This window comes from Microtus pennsylvanicus, chromosome 7 (assembly GCF_037038515.1).
Source record: "Microtus pennsylvanicus isolate mMicPen1 chromosome 7, mMicPen1.hap1, whole genome shotgun sequence".
In the NCBI taxonomy this organism is placed as follows: Eukaryota; Metazoa; Chordata; class Mammalia; order Rodentia; family Cricetidae; genus Microtus; species Microtus pennsylvanicus.
The window spans coordinates 123,359,047-123,380,009 of NC_134585.1; the positions used below are offsets into that span (position 1 = coordinate 123,359,047).

At 39.3% G+C, this 20,963-nt stretch overlaps 1 protein-coding gene across 1 annotated transcript in view; it reads right to left on the bottom strand.

The window, feature by feature from the left end:
• The window catches only part of Ash1l (ASH1 like histone lysine methyltransferase), a 143,390-nt gene that overhangs the window by 106,955 nt on the left and 15,472 nt on the right, over positions 1–20,963 (bottom strand). The window contains exons 2-3 of the mRNA XM_075978509.1: positions 16,798–17,317; positions 950–5,504 (exon numbers count right to left, since the gene is read on the bottom strand). Coding sequence (XP_075834624.1) covers positions 950–5,504; positions 16,798–17,217 — 4,975 coding nt within the window. The 5' untranslated portion in view covers positions 17,218–17,317. The remainder of the gene's footprint in view (positions 1–949; positions 5,505–16,797; positions 17,318–20,963) is intronic.

The following is a 20,963-nucleotide window of genomic DNA, read 5'->3' on the forward strand; positions in this document are numbered from 1 at the left end:
CTTTTAAAAGAATAAGGATAGAAATGAATGGCTCTTTCCCCACTATGGTGAGCATTACTCAGCTCTAATGTTCCTGCCCGAGTTATCTCTAGAAAATCAGACAGAAATACACATATAAAATTTACTTACAGCATCAGACTTTATAGTTAAATTTACAAACCCTTTAAAGATTATAGTAATTGCTAAGGTATGCATATCCTTTATTTGCATAAGCAATGACTTCAGTTTTATTTCTATCTTCTCTCGTATCAAAAAACATTTTTCTAAGAGAATGATTTAGGTATGGTTCATGTCTTTTTATATCTAATTGAAATAACTTTGATGAAGATACCTAAAAGTAATCTGGAACATAAAGCCTCTCTGAATATTCAGTCCTATCTTAGTCCTGAAACTTGATGGTGATGCACACCTTTAATCCCAGCACTTGGGAGGCAGAGGCAGACGGATCTCTGTGAGTTTGAGGCCAGCCTGGTCTACAAAGTGAGTTCCAGGACAGCCAGGACTGTTACACTGTCTTGGGGGAAAAAAATTAGTCCTCAAAAGTTTTCCTCTACTGAGACATGGGTATTCTGTGGAACACAGACACACTTGCAATTATCTGACTACCATACAGTAAGTGCTACCCACCGCTCACAAGAGTCTGGGCCATTTCTTGATTAAGGAACGAAGCACAAGCATTTGTGTAAAGAATTGGAGCATTTTTCCTGGTTTCCAAAGTCTTTTTTTTTTAAAGGATGCTTCTCAAAAAAATAATAAATATAACGTAAAACAAAGATATTCCTCACTTTTTACATCTAAGTAAAATAGATGCTTTGAGGATTTCAAAACATATAGAAACAAAAATAAAGCATAAATTTAAGAAAACGGTCAAGTACATGGATCAAAAAAGCAGTGGGAAAATAATTTATTCCTGTAACACAAATAATAGACAACAAAATACCCCTCTTACCTGCCAATGTTTGAATTGCCCTTTCACTGGAAGGCAGGGTTTCCTTTCTGAGAGGCCGATTCAGGGCAGTATCTTGCACAGGAAAGAGTCCAGGGCTGTCAGTTAATTTCTTGCGGCAATTGGAGTTAGGGTTTGAAACTCTGCAGTTGCCTATTGCACTTGTAAAAAGGTTCATATGTTCATCACTGCTAGCTGGCTCAGAACTGGGAGTAAATCCTCCAAGGGATAAACTTGGGGAACTTTCCGAGCAGTCAATCTGTAAAGGCGTTTGCAATCCCAAGGCTAAAGAACTCGATTCCGAAGGCTCTCGAGAAACCCACTGTTCTTCTCTGTTTATTAAGCTCTTTGAAGGAGAGAGATGAGGGCAGGACATGTGGCACCTGTGCTTTTCCTTATGTTTATATCTATCTCCAATGGTATCCTTTCCAAACCGGTAACGCTTCAAAGATTCCAAGACAGATCTGGAAGAGCCAGAGTCCATGGAAACCTGGGGTTGCTCAGAACGGTGCTCTCTGTGTTTGTGACGGTGTCTGTGTTTATGCTCCACCATCCAACCATAAGCCATCTCTGGAGGTACGCTGGGGTAGGTGCTCATGGAAAGGAGAGGCGTCCTGCTGGTTGTGAGAAATGCCTCCTGTCTAAGGAGCTTATGCTTTTTCTTATGGTATTTGGTAGGATTGAGCAATAAATGACCAGCATGCATATAGGAAGGAGGTGGCAGTGGAGTGCTGAATGATGGAGATGGAGGTGGTGGATACAGAGTGGGGGGATACCTTCCATAATAACCTAACCCTATTGGAGCAGCTGTCAGGGGTGAAGGCGAGTAAGGCATGCCATAGGAAGGATAAAATCCAGTACTAGATAAAGGAAAACTAAGGCTGTGCATAAAAGGCATTTCTGCCACTGCCTCCCTCATCTTAGGGGGCCTCCCTCTTTTCTTTTTTAAATCAGGCTTCCGAATGTAGTGCAAAGGGTCTAAAGGAAAAGAAGGATGTGTATAGAAACTATTAAAGTTGATTCGAAAGATAGTGGGCAGGAGGTCTCGGGGAATGAAATGATGACTGCGATGGGTGATCCGGACTTCACTTAGACGACTTATTAGCTCCTCTAGCTCTGCGATAAAGTCTGGATCCTGCCTACTGCGAAGCTGGGGATATTTCTTTTTCCGTTTTCGTTTCTGTCTTTTCATTTTATCATAGCTGAGATAATCGTGACTCCTGCGCTTACATTTGTGTTTATGTTTTTCTTTAAGACTGTTTAGGACAGTAGACGTTTCAGGGGGAATCAGAGAAATGTGTTCAAAAGAATGTCTCCTCTTTTTCTGTCCACAAAACTTCTCTGCCCTGTCTGATGTGCTGTTATTATCTGTCCCAATGCCACTATCACTGGGAATAGTCTCATCACTATGAGATTCACTAACTGGGGAAGGAGTAGCTTCTTTCAAAGATGTGAGTTCACTCAAATGAGAAGGAGAATTTGGCAACAAAGTAGGAGGAGATAATCGCCTCCTCCCCTTGGAAGCTTTCTTCATTGCAAGAGTCTGAATCATACTGCCCTGTCTGGAGTGCATATGCAAATATGGCACTGAACTAGGTTCAACAAAGCCTGCGTCACTACTAACAGGACTCTGACCTCCACTAGTCCCAGAAGACTGAGAGCAAACAGGGGATGGAAGGATCTCTGAGCTACTAGCAGGTGAAGGCAGTAAGGGGGGAAGGATCTGTCCTAGTGCTGACCCAGCTGCCTGCTGAGCTGTTTGTTCAAGCACAGCAAGGCTGGCAGGACTACCAGAAAGAAGGCCATTTAAGACAGTTTTTGGTTTCCGACCCCTCCTCTTCCCTATATAAATGGTTCCTTTCTTACTGACATTTATTTGTTGGCCCAATTTAGAGCCAAATGTGGCAGCAAGACTTGATACTGTATTATGAAGTTTGGATTGTACTTTTCCTTTATTACTTGATTCTACAGAACTTGAAAGAATCTGATTCAACAGTTTTTTTCTCTTTAAAGTCTTCATTTTATTTATTTTGCGAATAATTGTTTTCATTAATTGTCCATTGTTTCGCTTGCTAATTTTTTTTTCTGGTTCCATCTCAAGGTCACTCATACTACAGACACTTTGCCTATGACTGTCATCTAAGTCATCTGTATCCTGAAGCTGATCCTCACTCTCAAAGAAATCACTGCTACTTCTGTGGTTTTCACTTTCAGACTCTAGCTTACTCGGACTTTCAGTGGCAACAAATGGAGCCACTGATAGTACAGGTGGCTTCATCTTCACTGGAGATCTCATCTGCCTCTTAGGCCTGCCTCTCTTTTTTGGAAAAGGAGATACAGACAAACTTTGTTTAAAGGAAGGAATTTCAATTTCTGGCTGTAAAATTGGGGGTTCTTGTTCTTCTTTAGACTGTAAAGAAAAAACTTTAGAGGCAGGTATTTTCAAAGTCCTTTTAGGTGGACCTTCTAGTTGAGGCATTTCCTTGGATTTAGGTCTTCCTCTTTTGGGTTTATAAATATCCGACAAAAGATCACTAGTGACACACATACTGGAGGAAAGTTTGTGAGCAATAAAAGATTTATGAGATGGTTTTTCACTGTCAGTTAAGAGAGCAAGAGATGGAGCTGTAGACTTACTCAACTTTGGCAATCGGCGTTTAAGAAAGTCGTGATCAACAAAAGATGAGGCTCCAATATTTTTCATAAACTTAGCTGGCTCAGAACTATTTGATAGTGAGCTACATGAAACATTTTTAAACAGCTCGGATCTTTCTAAATCTAGTCCTTTTGGAGACCGACATGTGCTTCTTGCCACCACTTTAGTCCACCGAGGTTTTCTTCCTTTCCTTTTTTTTAATGGTTTGGACTGGAAACTAGTGCTCAGGCTTTCCGCAACTTGGCAGTGTTTGTCTGATGCAGCTACTGCACCAAGCTTTAAAAAGGGTTTGTTACTAAATAAACTAGTAAAGTTAACAACTGAAGGAGTTATTGTGTGAATACCAGAGTCAGAAGCCAAACTTGGCTTTTTCCCCAAGGAAGAACTTATTCTAGGAATATCTAGATGTGTATTTTTTGATTCACTGATTTCCTTATCAATTCCTTTGCACTCAATACTTATGCTATGACTTAATGGCCTATGACCAACATTCAAGTGAGAACTTTCAGCAGTAAACTGGTTCTTTCCAACAGATTCAGAAATTTCTTCCATTTGTTCTGCTGTAGAATTTAAAAGTAACGGGTTTGGAGCCAACTGTGAAGAAGTTTCGGGGGGACTTCTGGTTAAAGGATTAATAGATACAGTAGGTGTAGGGGAAGGAAGATTGCTTTCTCCTACTGCACCAAAGGGAGACTTAGCTGTAGACGCATCAGAGGCACCTCCCATCTGAAAGTCTGGAGAAGTGCAATAGACAGGAGGTTGTTTTTCATGCTTTGAGGTCTCAAAAGCTCCCCTTTCATTAGATGAGTAATTGTCTTGCTGAATGCACGTTCCTTCGTTATACATTTCTTTCTCCAAATTAGTAATTTCTTTTCGGACTGAAAACTTTTCCAACATGCTTTCTTTACTATGCCGCAGAACATTCTTCTCGAAAGTTTTGATGGTGGCACTGTCTTTCAGAGACTCAGGAAGTTCTTGACTTTCATGATTATTGATGTTTGCACTACAAGAGGCCTTAAGTTGTTCCTGAGTGGGAAGCAGTGCTTCAGTTTTAAGGTTTAAGGCATCTTTATTGCCCAGTCCTGCCAGAGGACAACTCACTAATTTCTTTCCAATGTCCTTATTAACCAGTCCCATTGCTGAACTCGCTACAATCTTCTTCGTAACATCCTTGGCCACTAGGCCAACTGTAGAACTCAATTTCTTTCCCAACTCTTTATTAACCAGTCCAACTACAGTGCCAAGTCCTAATTTCTTGCCAGACTCTTTATTCACTAAACCTGGAACAATACCAATTCCTAGCTTCTTTCCTGCATCTTTGCTCAGCAGTCCTACTGTAGTGATAGTCCCTGGCTTTTTGCCTAAGTCTTTATTAATGAATACTGCTGTAGTGCCAGTTCCCAATTTTTTCACAGAGTCCTTACTAATCAATCCTACCGCTGCATTGAACATAGGCTTTTTCCCTGAATCTTTAGTTACCAACCCAACTGCTGTGCTAAGAGCTGGCTTTTTAATTAAGTCCTTATGAATTATTCCAGCTATAGAGCCAACACCTGGTTTTCTGATTAAGTCCTTGCTAACCAATCCTACTGTAGTGCCAGTTCCTAACTTCTTCGGTTTTGTCTTGGAAGACTTGGAAGGAGGACAGGTAGCAATGAGCTGTGCCAACTTCTCAGTTACACTAGTTCCTCCATTAAGTAATGCTCTGTCTTTTACATCAGGATCCCGTCCGCCAGCAAGAGATGGTGCTGAATTAATGTAATCCACCATTTGTGAATGTACCGGAGAAAGCTTCTTAGACAAAGAATTATTTTCTCCCTGTGAATGAAGATGGACGCTTTCTTCAGATTGGCATTCCATGGCTGAAGCATCACCTGCTTTCTTGTACAGTTTTGAAGGGTCCTAAAATTTGAATAAGAAAAAAGGTTTCAGAGAGAGCAAATCTTATAACATTTTAATTTCACATTATAATCCAACAAATTGACTACATCTCTCTTCTCTCTCACACACACAAATGCACATGTGCATCACTAATGCAGGTACTCACACAAGCCATAAGATTTCCTGGAGCAAGAACTACAAGCTTTTGTAAGCCTCCCAAAATGGGTGCTGAGGAAAAAACTAAGGTACTCTGAAAGAGTAATAAGCATTTTCAACACTAAGCCATCTCTCTAGACTTGGGAAAATATTTTTAAGAAAATTAGTGTTAAGTGGAGCACAGTGGTACATGACTATAACTTCAACACTTGGGAGGCTGAGGCAGGAGTACAGCGAGGAGTCTGAGCTCAGGCAGTTCAAGGCCAGACTTGGCTATGTCTTAAAAATTAACAAAAATCTACCAGGCAAGATGGGTCATTGGGTAAATGGACTTGACACCAAGCTTGACAACTTAAGTTGTTATTTTATATGGTTAAAAGTTATAAAAAATACCCAAATTTCTGACTATCAAAATAACAGAAGCAACTAACTATATCTAACTACAAATCAATAATATGGTATTAAAGAAAATATTTTAAGTTGGGTGTGGTCATGATATCTATTAATTCTGGCATATGTAAGGCAGGAGGATTTCCATGCATCTGAATTAATCCTAGGCTATAGAGTTAAGACTGTGTCACCAACAGAAGAGGACTTGGGGGATGGCTCAGGGAGTAAGGTACTTGCTGTGTGTGAACACCAAGACCTGAGTTCGGAGCTTAGCACTCATGGAAGAGCCAGATGTGACACCTGTAGCTGAGCACTGAAGACAGAAACAGGAGAATCCTGGGATGTAAGCATCAGTTTCAGCTGGAGACCACAAAAAATTAGGCAGAGAGCTAAAGAACACACCATCAACTTTTGACCTTGTGTGCTGAGGTAAACATGCTTAGGTACCTACCTACACACACACACACACACACACACACACACACACACACAGAGAGAGAGAGAGAGAGAGAGAGAGAGAGAGAGAGAGAGAGAGAGAGAGAGAGAGAGAATATTTTGAATACTGTAAGATATACTGTGATAAAATAAGTAACCATATTAATATCATTCAGAACCAAATAAATTTGACAAGAAAAGAGCTGGAAGTGTAGCTCCTGTGAGCACGTGCCTAGAATGTTCATGGGAATATGTACACTTGTGAAGGCCACAGCACAATTTTGTGGCATTAGTGTTCTCTTTATACCTTCATGTGGGCTCCAGGAAATGGAGCTCTACTCACAAGTGCCCTTCACACTGTGCCATCTAACTGGCTCCACAACGTACTCTTCTAACCTTGTCTCAAAAAGAGTAACCAAGAGAAAAATGTTATCATCAACATTTAAATTATCATGTATAACTTCAACAGCAAGTTTTTCTTGCTATATAACTTAATGAAGAAAGGTAAGATTCTCCCCACTCTTGGCACATAAAAAAAAGCTTTTTGGGAAGGAGAGTATGTTAAGACGGTATGTATGTATCATCAGTTAGCCTATAACTTAAGATCCTCCAGGGATAATAGCTGTGTCAACATGCTCACAGAGACCAAAAGTTTCAGATTCCTTGAAGCCCAATGTGGGTTCTGCGAATTGCACCCTGGTGCTCTGGTACAATGTTTCAAGCATGTTTTCACTTAAAAAGTGAGATCAGACAGGATCATGCTGTGGCACATGTACCCCTTGAAACACACACACAAGCTCTAGGTTTTGTTATCATACAGGAATTTAATTCTGGAGTCTCCCTCAGAAGACTTCATTTAATATCATACAGCTGTATTTCAGAATTAATTTGTAATATGCACTTACTAAGTGATCTGTAGTGAACAGCTCTGAAATGATTTACAAGTCATTAAAATGAAGTAAGAGATGTGATTAGACAGCTATGAAAACCAGCACGTGAATTGTTGAGCTAAAGTGATGATTTTTAGCCTTAAATCTCTGGCACTAAAGAAGCTGTGTCTTCTAACAATTGGTTCAATGATGATTTCCATTAGTAAAACAACAATGAAACCAGAAACATATCCAGTACTCTCGCCTCATGATGTACACTACAAAACAAATGACAATTAGGACACAAGCAGAGCCTTTCTGTTTCACACTCTAGGAAAAGTGAGGATTGGAGATGAGATATGGCTCAGCTGGTAAAAGCCAAGGCCCACACAAAAAGAACAAGAAAAAGTGAAGTTGGAAACCAAACAAATAGTACATGGGTAACATCCTATTCACAAGCAAACAGACAGGCCAGTCTTTGACCCAGGACCAATGACCAACTAATACTGGACAAAGAGGAAGAGGAGGGCTGTTGACAATGAAATGTAAAAACTGAAAAGAAAATCTTAATACTCAGGTAAGAGAAAAATAAATAATACAGTACAGTTTCAAAACAAAAATACGTGCAATGGCAGCAGGGGGAGAAGTCACAGACATGAAATATGTTTAAGTCTTTAATTAAATCCCCATTCCTTAAGTTCTCTCCCTTTACTGTACCAACTTGTTTTTTAAAATTGTATTTATCTGATGAGTATTTGCCTGCATCTATATATGCTTTGCACCAGGTGTGTGTCTGATGCCCATAGAGTCCAAAGGTGGCACTGGAGTACAAATGTCACGTAGGTGCTGAGAATCATACCTGGGTCTTTGCAAGAGCATAAAGTGCTCTTAATCAACGAACAATCTTTCTCACCTTTCGATTTAGTAAACTTAAAATTACTTCTTTAAGTTTGGGTAGTTTAATTCTTGATGTTGGGGAAAAAAAAACAAAAGCCTCAAGGTCATTATTAAGTGTACTTAGGAAAGTTTCTACTTGTTTGATAATTCCTCAATTGCTCAATCATAATCAACAGAGTTTGCTTTGGCTTTAACTATCCACTTAGAATTTCATCAGTCGTACTCCGCAACCCACCCACATAAAAAAGAAATAGATAAAGAACTACATGCAATTTAGCAACTTTGTTGAAAATGGGATTCAGAAAAAGAGTTTCTATTTTCTTTTATTAATGCTACTCCAACACACATATAAATGCCAAAAGGGGGGGGGGGATTTTTTTTTACAAACTTCTAATGAAGAAAACTTTTTCTATACATACTGGACTAGAAGGAAGAATAGAGGGAATATAAGGGTCCAAAGGAAAGAACTCAGAACGTTCCATACCAGAACCACACGGAACAGTGAGGCTGCAGAAACAGCAGCTCCCTATGTGGCCGCCTTTTAGTGCTTTAACAACCAAACCCTACAGCGTGAAGTCAAAAGGGAAACTGTGACAGGGGAATCCTCTTGTCCAGCCAATTCTCTCAATATCTATGCTTTTACACTCTTTTTATTAATTTATTTATTAAGCATACAATGTACTGCTGGCAAGGAAGGCACCATGTCTCATTACAGATGGTTGTGAGCCACCATGTGGTTGCTGGGAATTGAACTCGGGACCTCTGGAAGAGCAGCCGGTGCTCTTACCCTCTGAGCCATCTCTCCAGCCCCACTTTTACACTCTTATACTTAAAATGTATTTATAAACAACAGAGATCCTTTTGTTTTTTTTACAGTTTCTATAACTCAGGCCAATTTGCTTTTGGGAGGGGGGGGGTTCAAGACAAGATTTCTCTGTTTAACCCTGGCTGTCTTGGAACTCAAACTGTAGAGGAGACTGGCCTTGAACTCGCAGAGATCCTCCTGCCTCTGCCTCCTGAGCACTGGGATTAAAGGTATTGCACCACCACGACCATGCCTGAATGGCTTTTAAATGTAGTCCTAGAACTTTAAATTTAAGATGTAGCATTTTAAAGTTTAAATATCTCTGCAGTACTGCTTACAATTTTTAATTAAAGTTGTACTCGTTGGCTGGGCGGTGGTGGCACACGCCTTTAATCCCAGCACTCAGGAGGCAGAGGCAGGAGGATCTCTGTGAGTTTGAGGCCAGCCTGGTCTACAAGCGCTAGTTCCAGGACAGGAACCAAAAGCCACGGAGAAACCCTGTCTCGAAAAGTCAAAAAAAAAAAAAAACAACAATAAAAAATAGTTGTACTCGTTGGGGGACTGAAAAAGAAAAAAGAAAAGCATAGTAAGTCAAATAAAAGGCTCTGTGGAAAATTTCAGCAATAGAATGGATCAAGTAGAGGACAGAATGTCTCAAAAGATAGGTGGGAAGAACTGGAACCATTCAACAAGGACAAAGAAAATAATAAATAGCAGTGGGAATTCTAAAATCTGTGATTCCCTGAAAAGTTCAAATCTATGGGTAATAAGTACAGAAGGAGAAGAACGTAAGGCATTTTTAAAAGAGTGAGAACACAGAACTTTCAAGAGTGAGGAAGAGAAACCAAGGCAGAAAGAGGAGGCACTCAGGCCACTAAGCACACCAGAAGAGCTACCTCCCCAGTGTGCTGTACCTAAAGCACCAAGCACACAGAATAAAGGAGGGAAAGGAAAGGCACACGCCGCATGTCTGTCAGAAAAGAGCAGATCACTCAGCTGAAACTGTAAATACCAGGAGGCCTGGACAGATGTTCTGAAGTTCTGAAAGACAACTGACAACCAAACTACCACTATTCATCAAAAATAAAAACATTCCATAAAAAAAGAAAGGCTAAAGAGGGTTCTATAGGAAATACTTGAAGGGAAAACAAGTCCATCCATCTGGAAATGAAGCAGGTGTCAATGATCTGAAGAAATAGACTTCAAACAAAAACTAGCAAGAAAACAACCCTATTCCGATTAAGAGAACATTCCATTAAAAAGGACATTAGGATTCTAAACACATATCCCTCAAACACAGGTGCATCCAATTTCATAAAAGATATTATATTGATGTAAAGTCACAGATTCATCTAGCACATACCCTACTCTCACCAACTGACAGGTATTTCTAACAAAAAATAAGCAGAGACATATCTGAATTAAGTGATATCCTAAATAAAAGGTACCTAAGAGACCCTAACTATGGAGCATCCATCCACTCCAACACTGCAGAATACACTTTGTTCTCAGAAGCCCATGAGACTTTACCTAAAACAGATCAGATACTAGGACACAAAACGCAATAGAAATAGGGTTTCTGTTAAGAGAAACCCAGAGCAGACACAAGCTCATGGAGATTAAACAACATACTACAGAATAATGATGAGGTCCTCAAAGAAACCAAAACAAAAATTTTATTAAAAATTTCTAGAATCAAATAAAAACACAATACACCAACTCCAATAGGATAAAATGAGAACAGTACTAAAGGAAAAGTTTATAACTTTAAATACTCACATTAAAAAACAAACACCACATAGAAATCTGAAACAACTTAATGATATACCTGAGGGTGAAACCCCAAAACAGCTGATCATTAAGGTTAGGGAAGAAATTAATAAAATGGAAACAAACAAAAGCAATATATACAGCCAAAAAACTGGTCTTAAAAAGACAGAAACAAAAATTAGCTTTTAAGACTGAAAAATTGGTTACTTGACAAGAAAGAAAAACCCTTAATTAAAATAATTAAAAAGAGAGAAGGCCAAAATAAAATCAGACCTGAAAAGAGAACCACTATAATGGATACTAATAAAATTCAGAGTGTCATTACGTCTTACCTTAAACATATTCTACTAAACTGGGAAATTATGATCTATCAATTAAAATGAAGATGAGGTTTAAAACTGTAAACATATCTCTAACAATGAGATAAAAACAGGAATTAAAACTCTGGTGCATGCTTTTAATCACAGCACTCAGAAGGCAGATGTAGTGCCATTTTATTTATATTTTAATAAAGCTTGCCTAAGGATCAGAAAAGTAAAGCAGCCACACTGGCCAGCCTTACAGACCAGGCAGCTATGACACACACCTTTAGTCCCAGTAACCACACTAGTTTGCCACAGAAACCAGGCAGCAGTGGTGTACACCTTTAATCCCAGACCTAGAGAGGATTATAACACGGGAGGAGACAACTCTCAGATATAGTCTCAACCTCATGCTGGGATTCCTGAAGGCAGAATCGCCATTTAGGAATGAGGTAGAAGTAAGAGCCAGTGGCTGGTCTTTTCTGGTCTTCAGGTTGAACCCCAATTTCTGTCTCTTAGTTTTTATTAATTGTACATTTGGCAGAGACAGAAGGATCTCTGAGTTTGAGGCCAGCCTGGTCTACAAAGCAAGTTCCAGGACAGTCAGGGCTATAAAGACAAACCCTGTCTTGAAAAACCAAACACCAAACCAAACAAATTAAAACAAACAAAAGAAAACCCCAAAACAACATAACTCTCAGCTAAAGAAGACCAGACACAAATGGATTCAATGATAAATTTTACCAGATCTTTAAAGATGTAACACAGAGAAACCCTGTCTCAAAAACCAATCAACTAACCAACCAACTAAACAAACAAATGGCAAACTTTAGCCAACATTATATAATGGGGGGACGACTCCAAAGCATTTCTACTAAAATTGGGATAAAACAAGGATGTGCACTTTCTCCACTAGACAGCAGTCTTAGTGCAGTAAGACACGAGCAGCAAATAACGGGACACAAAGAGGAAAGAAGTCAGGTACCTGTCTGTGGATGACAGGACTCTATACCTGAGTCCCCAAAGCCTTAGAAAACTCAGAGAACTGATAAACACTTTAAGCAAAATGGCAGGATACTAAATCAAATTCCCCCACCCAAGGCCCCACAAATCAACAGCCTGGCTTCCTATACACCAATCACAGACCCACTAAAACAGGGGTTGGTGGCCACAGGGAAACATCTCTCCAGTTAAGAACACATACGGCTTTTTGCAGAAGATGTAACTTAAAGTCCAAGGACTCACGTGTGTAGGCACAACCACCTTTAACTCCAGCTTCAGGGAGATCCTACACCTCTGTCCAGCATGGACACCTACACTCATAGGCACACACACACTTAAAGCAGAAGAAGAAAGAGGAATAAAAGCAGATAGAGCATGTGTTGAAGTGGAAGGTAGAGTTGGAGATGGATGTGATAATATATTCTATATAGATATGAAGCTGCTAAAGTATAAGTAAAAATTTTTTTCGATAAAAGGAAGTTTTTCAAATGATGTATCAAAATCCAGACATCACATGTAAGGATTTATGCTGGGCAGAGTGACACACTGTAGTGCCTACAATCCCGGCAACAAGATTGCCAAGGCAAGAGGATCTTGAGTCTGAGGTTAGCATGGATACAAATTTACAAATTTTTTACCCAATGCTAGGGATTACATATAGGCCTCATACCTGTTACATAAGCACTTTACCAACTAAACTACATCCAAAATGACTTATGAATTGAAAACCATACATTTCTGCATGGAAACTGACAAAATAATATCTAAAGAAAACTAACCAACTAAAGGTTGGCAAGATGGCTCTTGGGGTAAAGGTGCTTGCTAGCAAGCCTGAGAACCAGAGTTTGAGCCCTAGAGCCCATACCCACAATTTACACTCCGATATCACATACATACTATGGCATACATATGCATGCAGACATGCACACACACAATAAATATAAATTAAAAAAATACAAACTGAAAGAAATTTAAACCCACATTTCAAGAAGCATGTCACTGCTGCTATTTAGGAAAACTCTTCAGAATTCGCTAAGTTAAAAAGCACTGGGCAGGCAAAGGCATGCTAGTCTACCCAGTAAGCTCCAGGCGAGCCAGGACTACATAAAGAACAACAGTATAGAAAATAGTATTATCAATATGGCATTTATATTTTTAAATGGAGAAGAATATGTATGTAGGAGACATGTAGGTGTTTATACAAATTTCTAGAAAATATAAAAATGATGCATCGTTTGCTTTCCTGAAAGATTCTTTTCATCAATTTGGTTCTAAACAACATCTTTTTTTTATTTTTACATTCTTGTTTTATGTGTATGGGTGTTTTGTACCATATTGATTTAGGTGCCCATGGAAGCCAGAGCAAGGTATGTGATACTCTGGAAGCAGAGTTGCAGATGGCTGTAGGTGTTGGGAATAGAACACAGATCCTTTAGAAGGGCTAATCCATCTCTCCATCCCTAAACACTGCATGATCTTAATGTAGTATGACTATTCTAGCAAATGTAACCCTAAAAATATATTAAATACAAAAATTTCTTCACTTTGCTTCAGGAATTACTTTTCTACCCACAGTATTATCATTATATCACCATGGTATTATCAAGCCAACTTCCTAAATGGCGATTCAGAAATAGATAAGTTTAAATGATGACAGTATATTCAGGAACAATGACAGGCTGGTATTTGTTGCAAGAACGCCTACTCCCCTCCTGCTAAGGTCTCAATACAAACCAAAGATCCCCCTTATTAGTTTACTGAGCTTACTTACAGGGGATGGTGACTCCAAAGAAGCAACACTGGGAAGTCTGTACCTAACAAGGATGATACACAGATGGAGCACTCTTCTAGTCTTCTCCAGCCTCCCCCTGATTCCTAGGGCCATGTGCAATCAATGCAGAATCACTTACAACCCCAACTCCCCTCTGAGGAAAGGTCAACAGTTCACATGCCCAGCTGGGAATAGAAGGCTGGAGAGCTCAACTTAGTGGTAAAGGGGAGGCGAACCTCTGGGTTCAAAACCCAGTACTAATAAATAAAAGGCCATGCTTTTAATTCCAGCACTCTGGAGGCAGACGTAGATAGGTCTGAGTTTGGGGCCAGGAAGTTCCCGGTCAGCCAGGGTGACACAGTGAAACTTTCAGCTGGAAACAACTCAAACAAGAACCAAAAAAGTTCTGGTCAAACCAAGTGGCCTACTCAAGTAAACACAACCCAAGGTGCAGGGTCAAGAGTTCAAGGTAAAACTTGGCTACACAGCAAATTGCTAGACCAACTGCAAGAGACCCCGTCTTAACACACTCACACTTTTGGATGCCATAGCAATCCTGTAAAGAACCTGCAGCAAAGATCCTGAAAACATGGAAAAGCACAAACTTCAGAGTAAAGACTTATGGGTAATAAGGGCTAACAAGATGGCTCAGTAAAAGGTGCCTTGACAAGCAAGCCTGATGATCTGAGTTTGATTTCTAGGACCCATAGTTGACTGAGAGAACCAACTCACAAAGTTGTTCTTGAATCTGTCACTGCAGGATACACCCCCTCTCCTAAATAAAATAAAAAATAATAAAAACAATATTGGTAATAAGATAGGTGTGGTGCTGCATATTCTCATCGTCTTAGCACCTGTGAGGCTTGCAGAGGAGAAATATAAATTCTAGGTCAGCCTGAGACATATAGAAGACTATCACACAAAAAAGAGAATTAGGTACTGGGGAGATGGCTCAGAGGCTAAGAGTGCTTTGTTTGCAAACATGAAGACTTGAGTTCTAATTCCCAGCAAATACACACACAGCTGGGCATGGTCATGGGTGGAGACAGGAAGATTCAGGGGCCTTTCTGATGCCAGCTTAGCTCTGGAGTCAGCGAACAACCCCATTTCCAAGGAATGACATAAACAGTAACAGAACATTTGATGCCTAACTTTGGTCTCTGCACACCAATCTACCTGTACACATGCATGTACATACACCACATACACTCATAGACTTTTAGATAATTTTTTTTAAAAAAATAAAGAATTAATGACAAGTTAGGGATAGAAGCATGTCTGCACTCCAAGCACCCAGCTGTCTAAGCTAGAAGAGCACATTTCAGGACAGCCTGAGCTACACAGCAAAGACTCTCTTTAACAAAAACAAAAACAAACAAACAAAAAAAGGAAAACGGGGGAGGGGGGTGTTGCTAGAGAGATGGCTCAGCTGCTAGACCAAAAGACCCAGGTTGGATTCTTAGAACCCACATGGGGTTACAGTATGTCTAAGGAGGTTCTGATGGCCTCTTCTGGCTTCTGTGAGCACTACATGCATGGTGCACAGACATACATGCAGGTAAAACATCACGGATCACAGAGAAAAAAATAAGAGTCAAGTCATTTAATACATTGATAATACAGATAAAGTGGTAGGCCAATTCTGTCTAGCTCCACCCTTAATACTAATGTATACTCTTGATCCTATAGAGGACACACACTGTGTATATATATATTTATATACCGATACTAAATAATGTAACTAAAACTTCTGGTCAAAAGACTGTCACACAGATTGCTACTGCTATTAGACAGAGCAAAGTTTAGAAAAATCAGTCATGGGCCTGGACAATGGCTCAGTAGTTAAGAGAGCAGGCTGTTCTTCCACTGGACCAGAGTTTAGTTCCCAGTATTCACATGGAGGCTCACAGCTGTCTGTTAAGTTCAATTCTAGGCAATTCCTCACCTTAATCTGACCTTTATGAAACCAGGTATGAGTACATTGAAAAGAGACATGCAAGCAAAACACCAATGTACCTCAAATTATTTATTTTGAGACAATGTCTCACTATGTAGCTGATTGGTCTGGAACTCCCCATGTAGACTAAGCTGGCCTCAAACTCAAGAGATCCATCTGCTGCTGCCTCCCAAATACTTGAAACAAAGGATGCATTACCCTTGCTACGAAGCCCACATTAAATCCATGTTTTTAAAGAAGAATAATTAATCATTATGTTTGGTTTTCTGTTTGTTGCTCTGAGTCAGGATCTGCACAGGTTTCCACAGAAGCAGTGGACCTTAGGAGAAACAGCAACATCAACACCCTGTACAACAACTGTCACTTTACAAACGCTCTCCTGCTGTAGGTAAATCACATCCTTTCAGCCATGTTAAAAGAGAGGTGCTATGATAATTTGTTTTATCTGAGCCTCAATTTATGTTATTAATATGTTCATTCTTTCGTTATTGGAAATAGAAAGACAAGATTCAAATCTATATGTCTTAAAAAAAATCGCCATTTTTTCCCCATTGTTACACTGGGAGCAACAATATGATCTGGTTTACACAAATTAGCCCCATTTATCATGTCATAATTTTACAAGTAAAAATCCAGGGACAACCAGACATTTGTACCTGTAAGACGGCTCAACCGCTAAGTACACTTGTCTTGAAAGCCTGCCCCGAGTTCAATCCCTAGAAACCATGTGAAGATGGAAAAAACTGACACCAAAGTTGTCCTCTGACCTTTAGATGCATGAAATGGCATTCACTAGACACATTCATACACGCAAAAATTTAAATATAGACACAATTATGTTGTTATACTTTACCATCCTTTATGGCCTATTTAGAAATAGCTAAAGAGTAATGCAAACAAAGATTGATAGAGAAATCCAAGTACTGACAATGACCATGTGCAGCTGGAAAGTTCACTCACCCATTTTGAAGGGCAGTGGTCACTCTTCTCATCTGTCATCTTCCCACTTTTAAGTGCTCTCCTTGAGTGCTTGATGGTTGTTTTTATGGCAGGCCGACACACATAGTTCTCCAAGTTTTTTGGAGGCTTTTTAGTTCTCTTAGCCTGAAGGCCAATTTTCAATTTTAAGTTTCCCTCTGAGAAGTTTGTTTCTTTCACTGAAAACTGTTGCTGTGCATCAGTCAAACCATCATCTTTTCCTACTTCACTGTTCCTTTCTCGATTCCGCTTGCGCGGATCCTCTTCTTCTTTCGTGTTACTCTCTATTTCTACTTCTCTCTTGCTGGCCAGAGTGCCAGTATTGATGGTAGAAGGACTCTTCCTTGAAAATCCTTCGGAATCAGAACCCAATCCTAACATAGCAGTATTCCTAGAGTCCATCACAAGTGTGTTATTGCCAAGGAATCTTATAAAACTTTTACAGAACACTGTTCCATAAAAAAATACGGTTTTCCAAAACTTGCGACCAGCATCTCTTTCCCTGCAGGATAGATCATAACAAAAATTTATCAGAAAATAAACAATAATTAATATAAGAAAGGAGCAATAAGGACAACAGGATAAGCACCAAAAAATCTGTTAAATCAAAATGTAGTTTAGAATATATACACATTATTTACTTGTGAATTCACTTAAAAATTTCGAGTTTCTTTTTCTTGTTCTGTAGGTGTGAACAAGCTATAATACTGTGGCACAAATCAGACTTTAAGAATCACCGTTCCAGCAGAGCATGGAAGCACATTCCTAGATCATAGCACTTAAGGGGCCAAGACAAGAAGATATAAAGTATGAAGCCAGTCACAGGGAGATCTCTCTCTTCAGTGTACGTGCGTGTGTATGTATCTGTGTATGTGTGCATCTTGCTTTTTGACAAAGAACCTCATTTAGCCCAGGCTGGCCTTGTACTTGGTAATGAAGAGGATCTTAATCTGACCCTGCTGCTTCCAGCCTCCAAGTGCTAAGATAAGTGAACACCTGTCTTGAGATTGTAGCCGTTAAAGCGGTGCAAGTCTTTAAGACTAGCATGATGGAGGGCTACACAGAGAAATCTTGTCTAGAAGAAGCCAAAACAAAACATAAAAATCATTATAAACAAGCTAAGAAGCTTCTACAACTGATGTCCAAATACAAATACAACACAAAAATAACTGTGTATTTTGAATCCGATTCTCCTTTCTTCACCTCCCTCTAAGACAGGGTCTGCCTATAAACCTCAAATTCCTCCTTCCTCATTCTCCAGAATGCTAGAATTAAAAACGAGGACCATTATTCCTGTCACAAGACTTTAATTTTAAAGGAATATGTTTTCTACATTTTTAAACAAAATCCATTTTTATTAAAAAAAAAGAATTATTTTACTGGCTTTATGTTGGTTTCAAACATTTCAGTTTAAAAACTGTCAGGATTATAGATGGAGAGACAGAGAGCCTTGATCTGCTGAGCTACCTCACTGCTTCCCCTTATTTTGAGTTAGAGCTTCTCACAGAACCTCACACTCACCCCTCTCCCACCCCAGGAATTACAGCTCAGCTTCTGTAAGTGCTAGGGATAGGACCTCAAGTCCTCATGCTTGTGCACCAAACACTCACCCATCTTCCCCAGCCCTAATTCATTATTCTTAGTATATCCCATTATTAATTTAACAAATATTTTCTGAGGGCCTCAAAATTATCTTGAGAACTGTATGACACAGTAAGATATAGTTACCAGTCAAACAAATACTGCATCACAAACTTTAACTTAGAAAGGAAACAAACAACTTATCATATAAATACAGTTATAATGTAAAAGTGTAATAAAAAATGTGTTAGTTATTATGGCATATTATGTAAAGGAACAGGAAAAAGATGTTATCAAAGTAAATAGTATGTATGTGAAAATTCCCTAATGATGAAGATGACTGAGGGAGAAGGAGCACAAAATGAAACTGGGAAGACAACAGAAACTGCTCACAAACTGTCTCGTTACAAACTGGCTCTTAAGGATCTGGATAATCCTAGTGCACAAACATGCAAGCATGCAAAACACCAATAACACATAAAATAAATAAGTATTTCAAAGAAATAGTTCAATAATAAGTGTAGCTGGGCGATGGTGGCGCACGCCTTTAATCCCAGCACTCGGGAGGCAGAGGCAGGCGGATCTCTGTGAGTTCGAGACCAGCCTGGTCTACAAGAGCTAGTTCCAGGACAGGCTCCAAAGCCACAGAGAAACCCTGTCTCGAAAAACCAAAAAAAAAAAAAGTAATAATAATAATAATAAGTGTATTAAACTTTAGGTACCTGTGAAACATTTAAGTGTACCAAGCAAACTTCTAGAAATAGATGCATAAAACACACTGTACACACAGAGCATTGCTTTAACCAAACACATATGGAAAACTTAACGTTATTAAGTTGTCTTTGTTTTGAACATGATAAAGGCAATTAACAAATTTAAAACTGCTACATTAGTATATATTTTAAAATATACAGTGCTCGGGGCTGGAGAGATGGCTCAGCGGTTAAGGACATTGCCTGCTCTTCCAAAGGTCCTGAGTTCAATTCCCAGCAACCACATGGTGGCTCACAACCATCTGTAATGGGGTCTGGTGCCCTCTCCTGGCCTGCAGGAGCACACACAGACAGGATATTGTATACATAATAAATAAATATTAAAAAATAAAAATAAAAAATATACAGTGCTCAATAAAAATATATTTGTCAAGTAAAAATATTTAAGTTGCTACATTGTAGAATTAACAATGATTACCCATATTACCCTTAAGACAATTTGATCTTATTTCTATGAGAAGGTTGACTTTATTTCTTGAAATAATGTCTCCCTACTCACAATGTAGTCCTGGATGACCTGCAATCTGTAACAATCTTCCTGTTTCCACCTCCAATGTCACCATTACTGACAAGTCACTTTCACTAAGGAACTTACTTGTTTTTTGTTGTCAGAAACCTTGAAGCCTAGGATAGCCTTAAACTCAATGCAATATTTATGCTTCCATCTCTCCAGTGCCAAGATTAAAGGTATAAACCACACCCAGTTTATGATAAATTTGTGTTTTCTTCTATAGACTTCATTAAGCAAAACTAGTGACTGCAATTATTCCCTTTGTCAACATTAAAACGCAGATACAAATGAACTTTAAAACTCAATATGCACATAGTACATGATTTATATAAAGTATCCTAGGTTTTATTTTCTTTAAAAATCCTACAAAGATCTTTTTAAATTTATGTGTCTCTGTTGGTCTATGTGTGTGTAAACACCCACATGTGTGGGAATGCCTGTAGAGGCCAGAAGACAACATGAAATCCACTGGAACCTACTTTCACATGGGTGCTGAGAACTGAACTCTGGTCCTACACAAGAGCGGCAGTGTTCTAACCATTTATTCATCTCTCCAGCTTCCTCTTTAAAATCCTTGTAGATGGTCAATACAATTTACTAGGATAAAGGATACAGCAAGTTAGGTGAATAATCCTGTACTTAAGGAAGGAGACAGGTGTAAGCCAGGCAGAACATTAAGTGTCAAACTCCTGAGGAAGAAGTATTTTGATTACGTTCGAGAAACATATAGGAAAACTTTGCCTTCCATTTCTTGAACAGAGTCTGAAAAGAGATAGAAGATGAGAAGAGATGGAAACAGAAAGATGCTGTAAATTTGAGTCCAGCCTGGACTATACAATGAGCTGAACGCAAGCCTAAATAAAGTTACAGTGTAAAACTGTACCTTAAAAACCACCATTATTTAGCTAGGCAGTGGTGGTGCACACCTTTAATCCCAATACTCAGAACAGAGGCAGGTAGAGATTGAGGCCAGCCTGGTTTAAATAATGAGTTCCTGGATAGCCAGGGCTATGCAGAGGGACCCTGCCTCAACCAAAACCCAAACAAAAAACCCACCCTACCACTGATTAAATTAAAAAAAAAACCTTTATATGTTATAAGTATGTATGTCTGTGTACCCCATGCATGCCTGGTATCCAGAGAGGCCAGAAAGTGGTCCCCTGGAACTGGAGTTACAGTGTGAGCCATTATGTGGGTGCTGGTAATCAAATGTGGGTACTCTGGAAGAGCAGCCCATACTCTCAACCACTGTGCCATCCCTCCATCCCTTTAGTCTCAAAGAG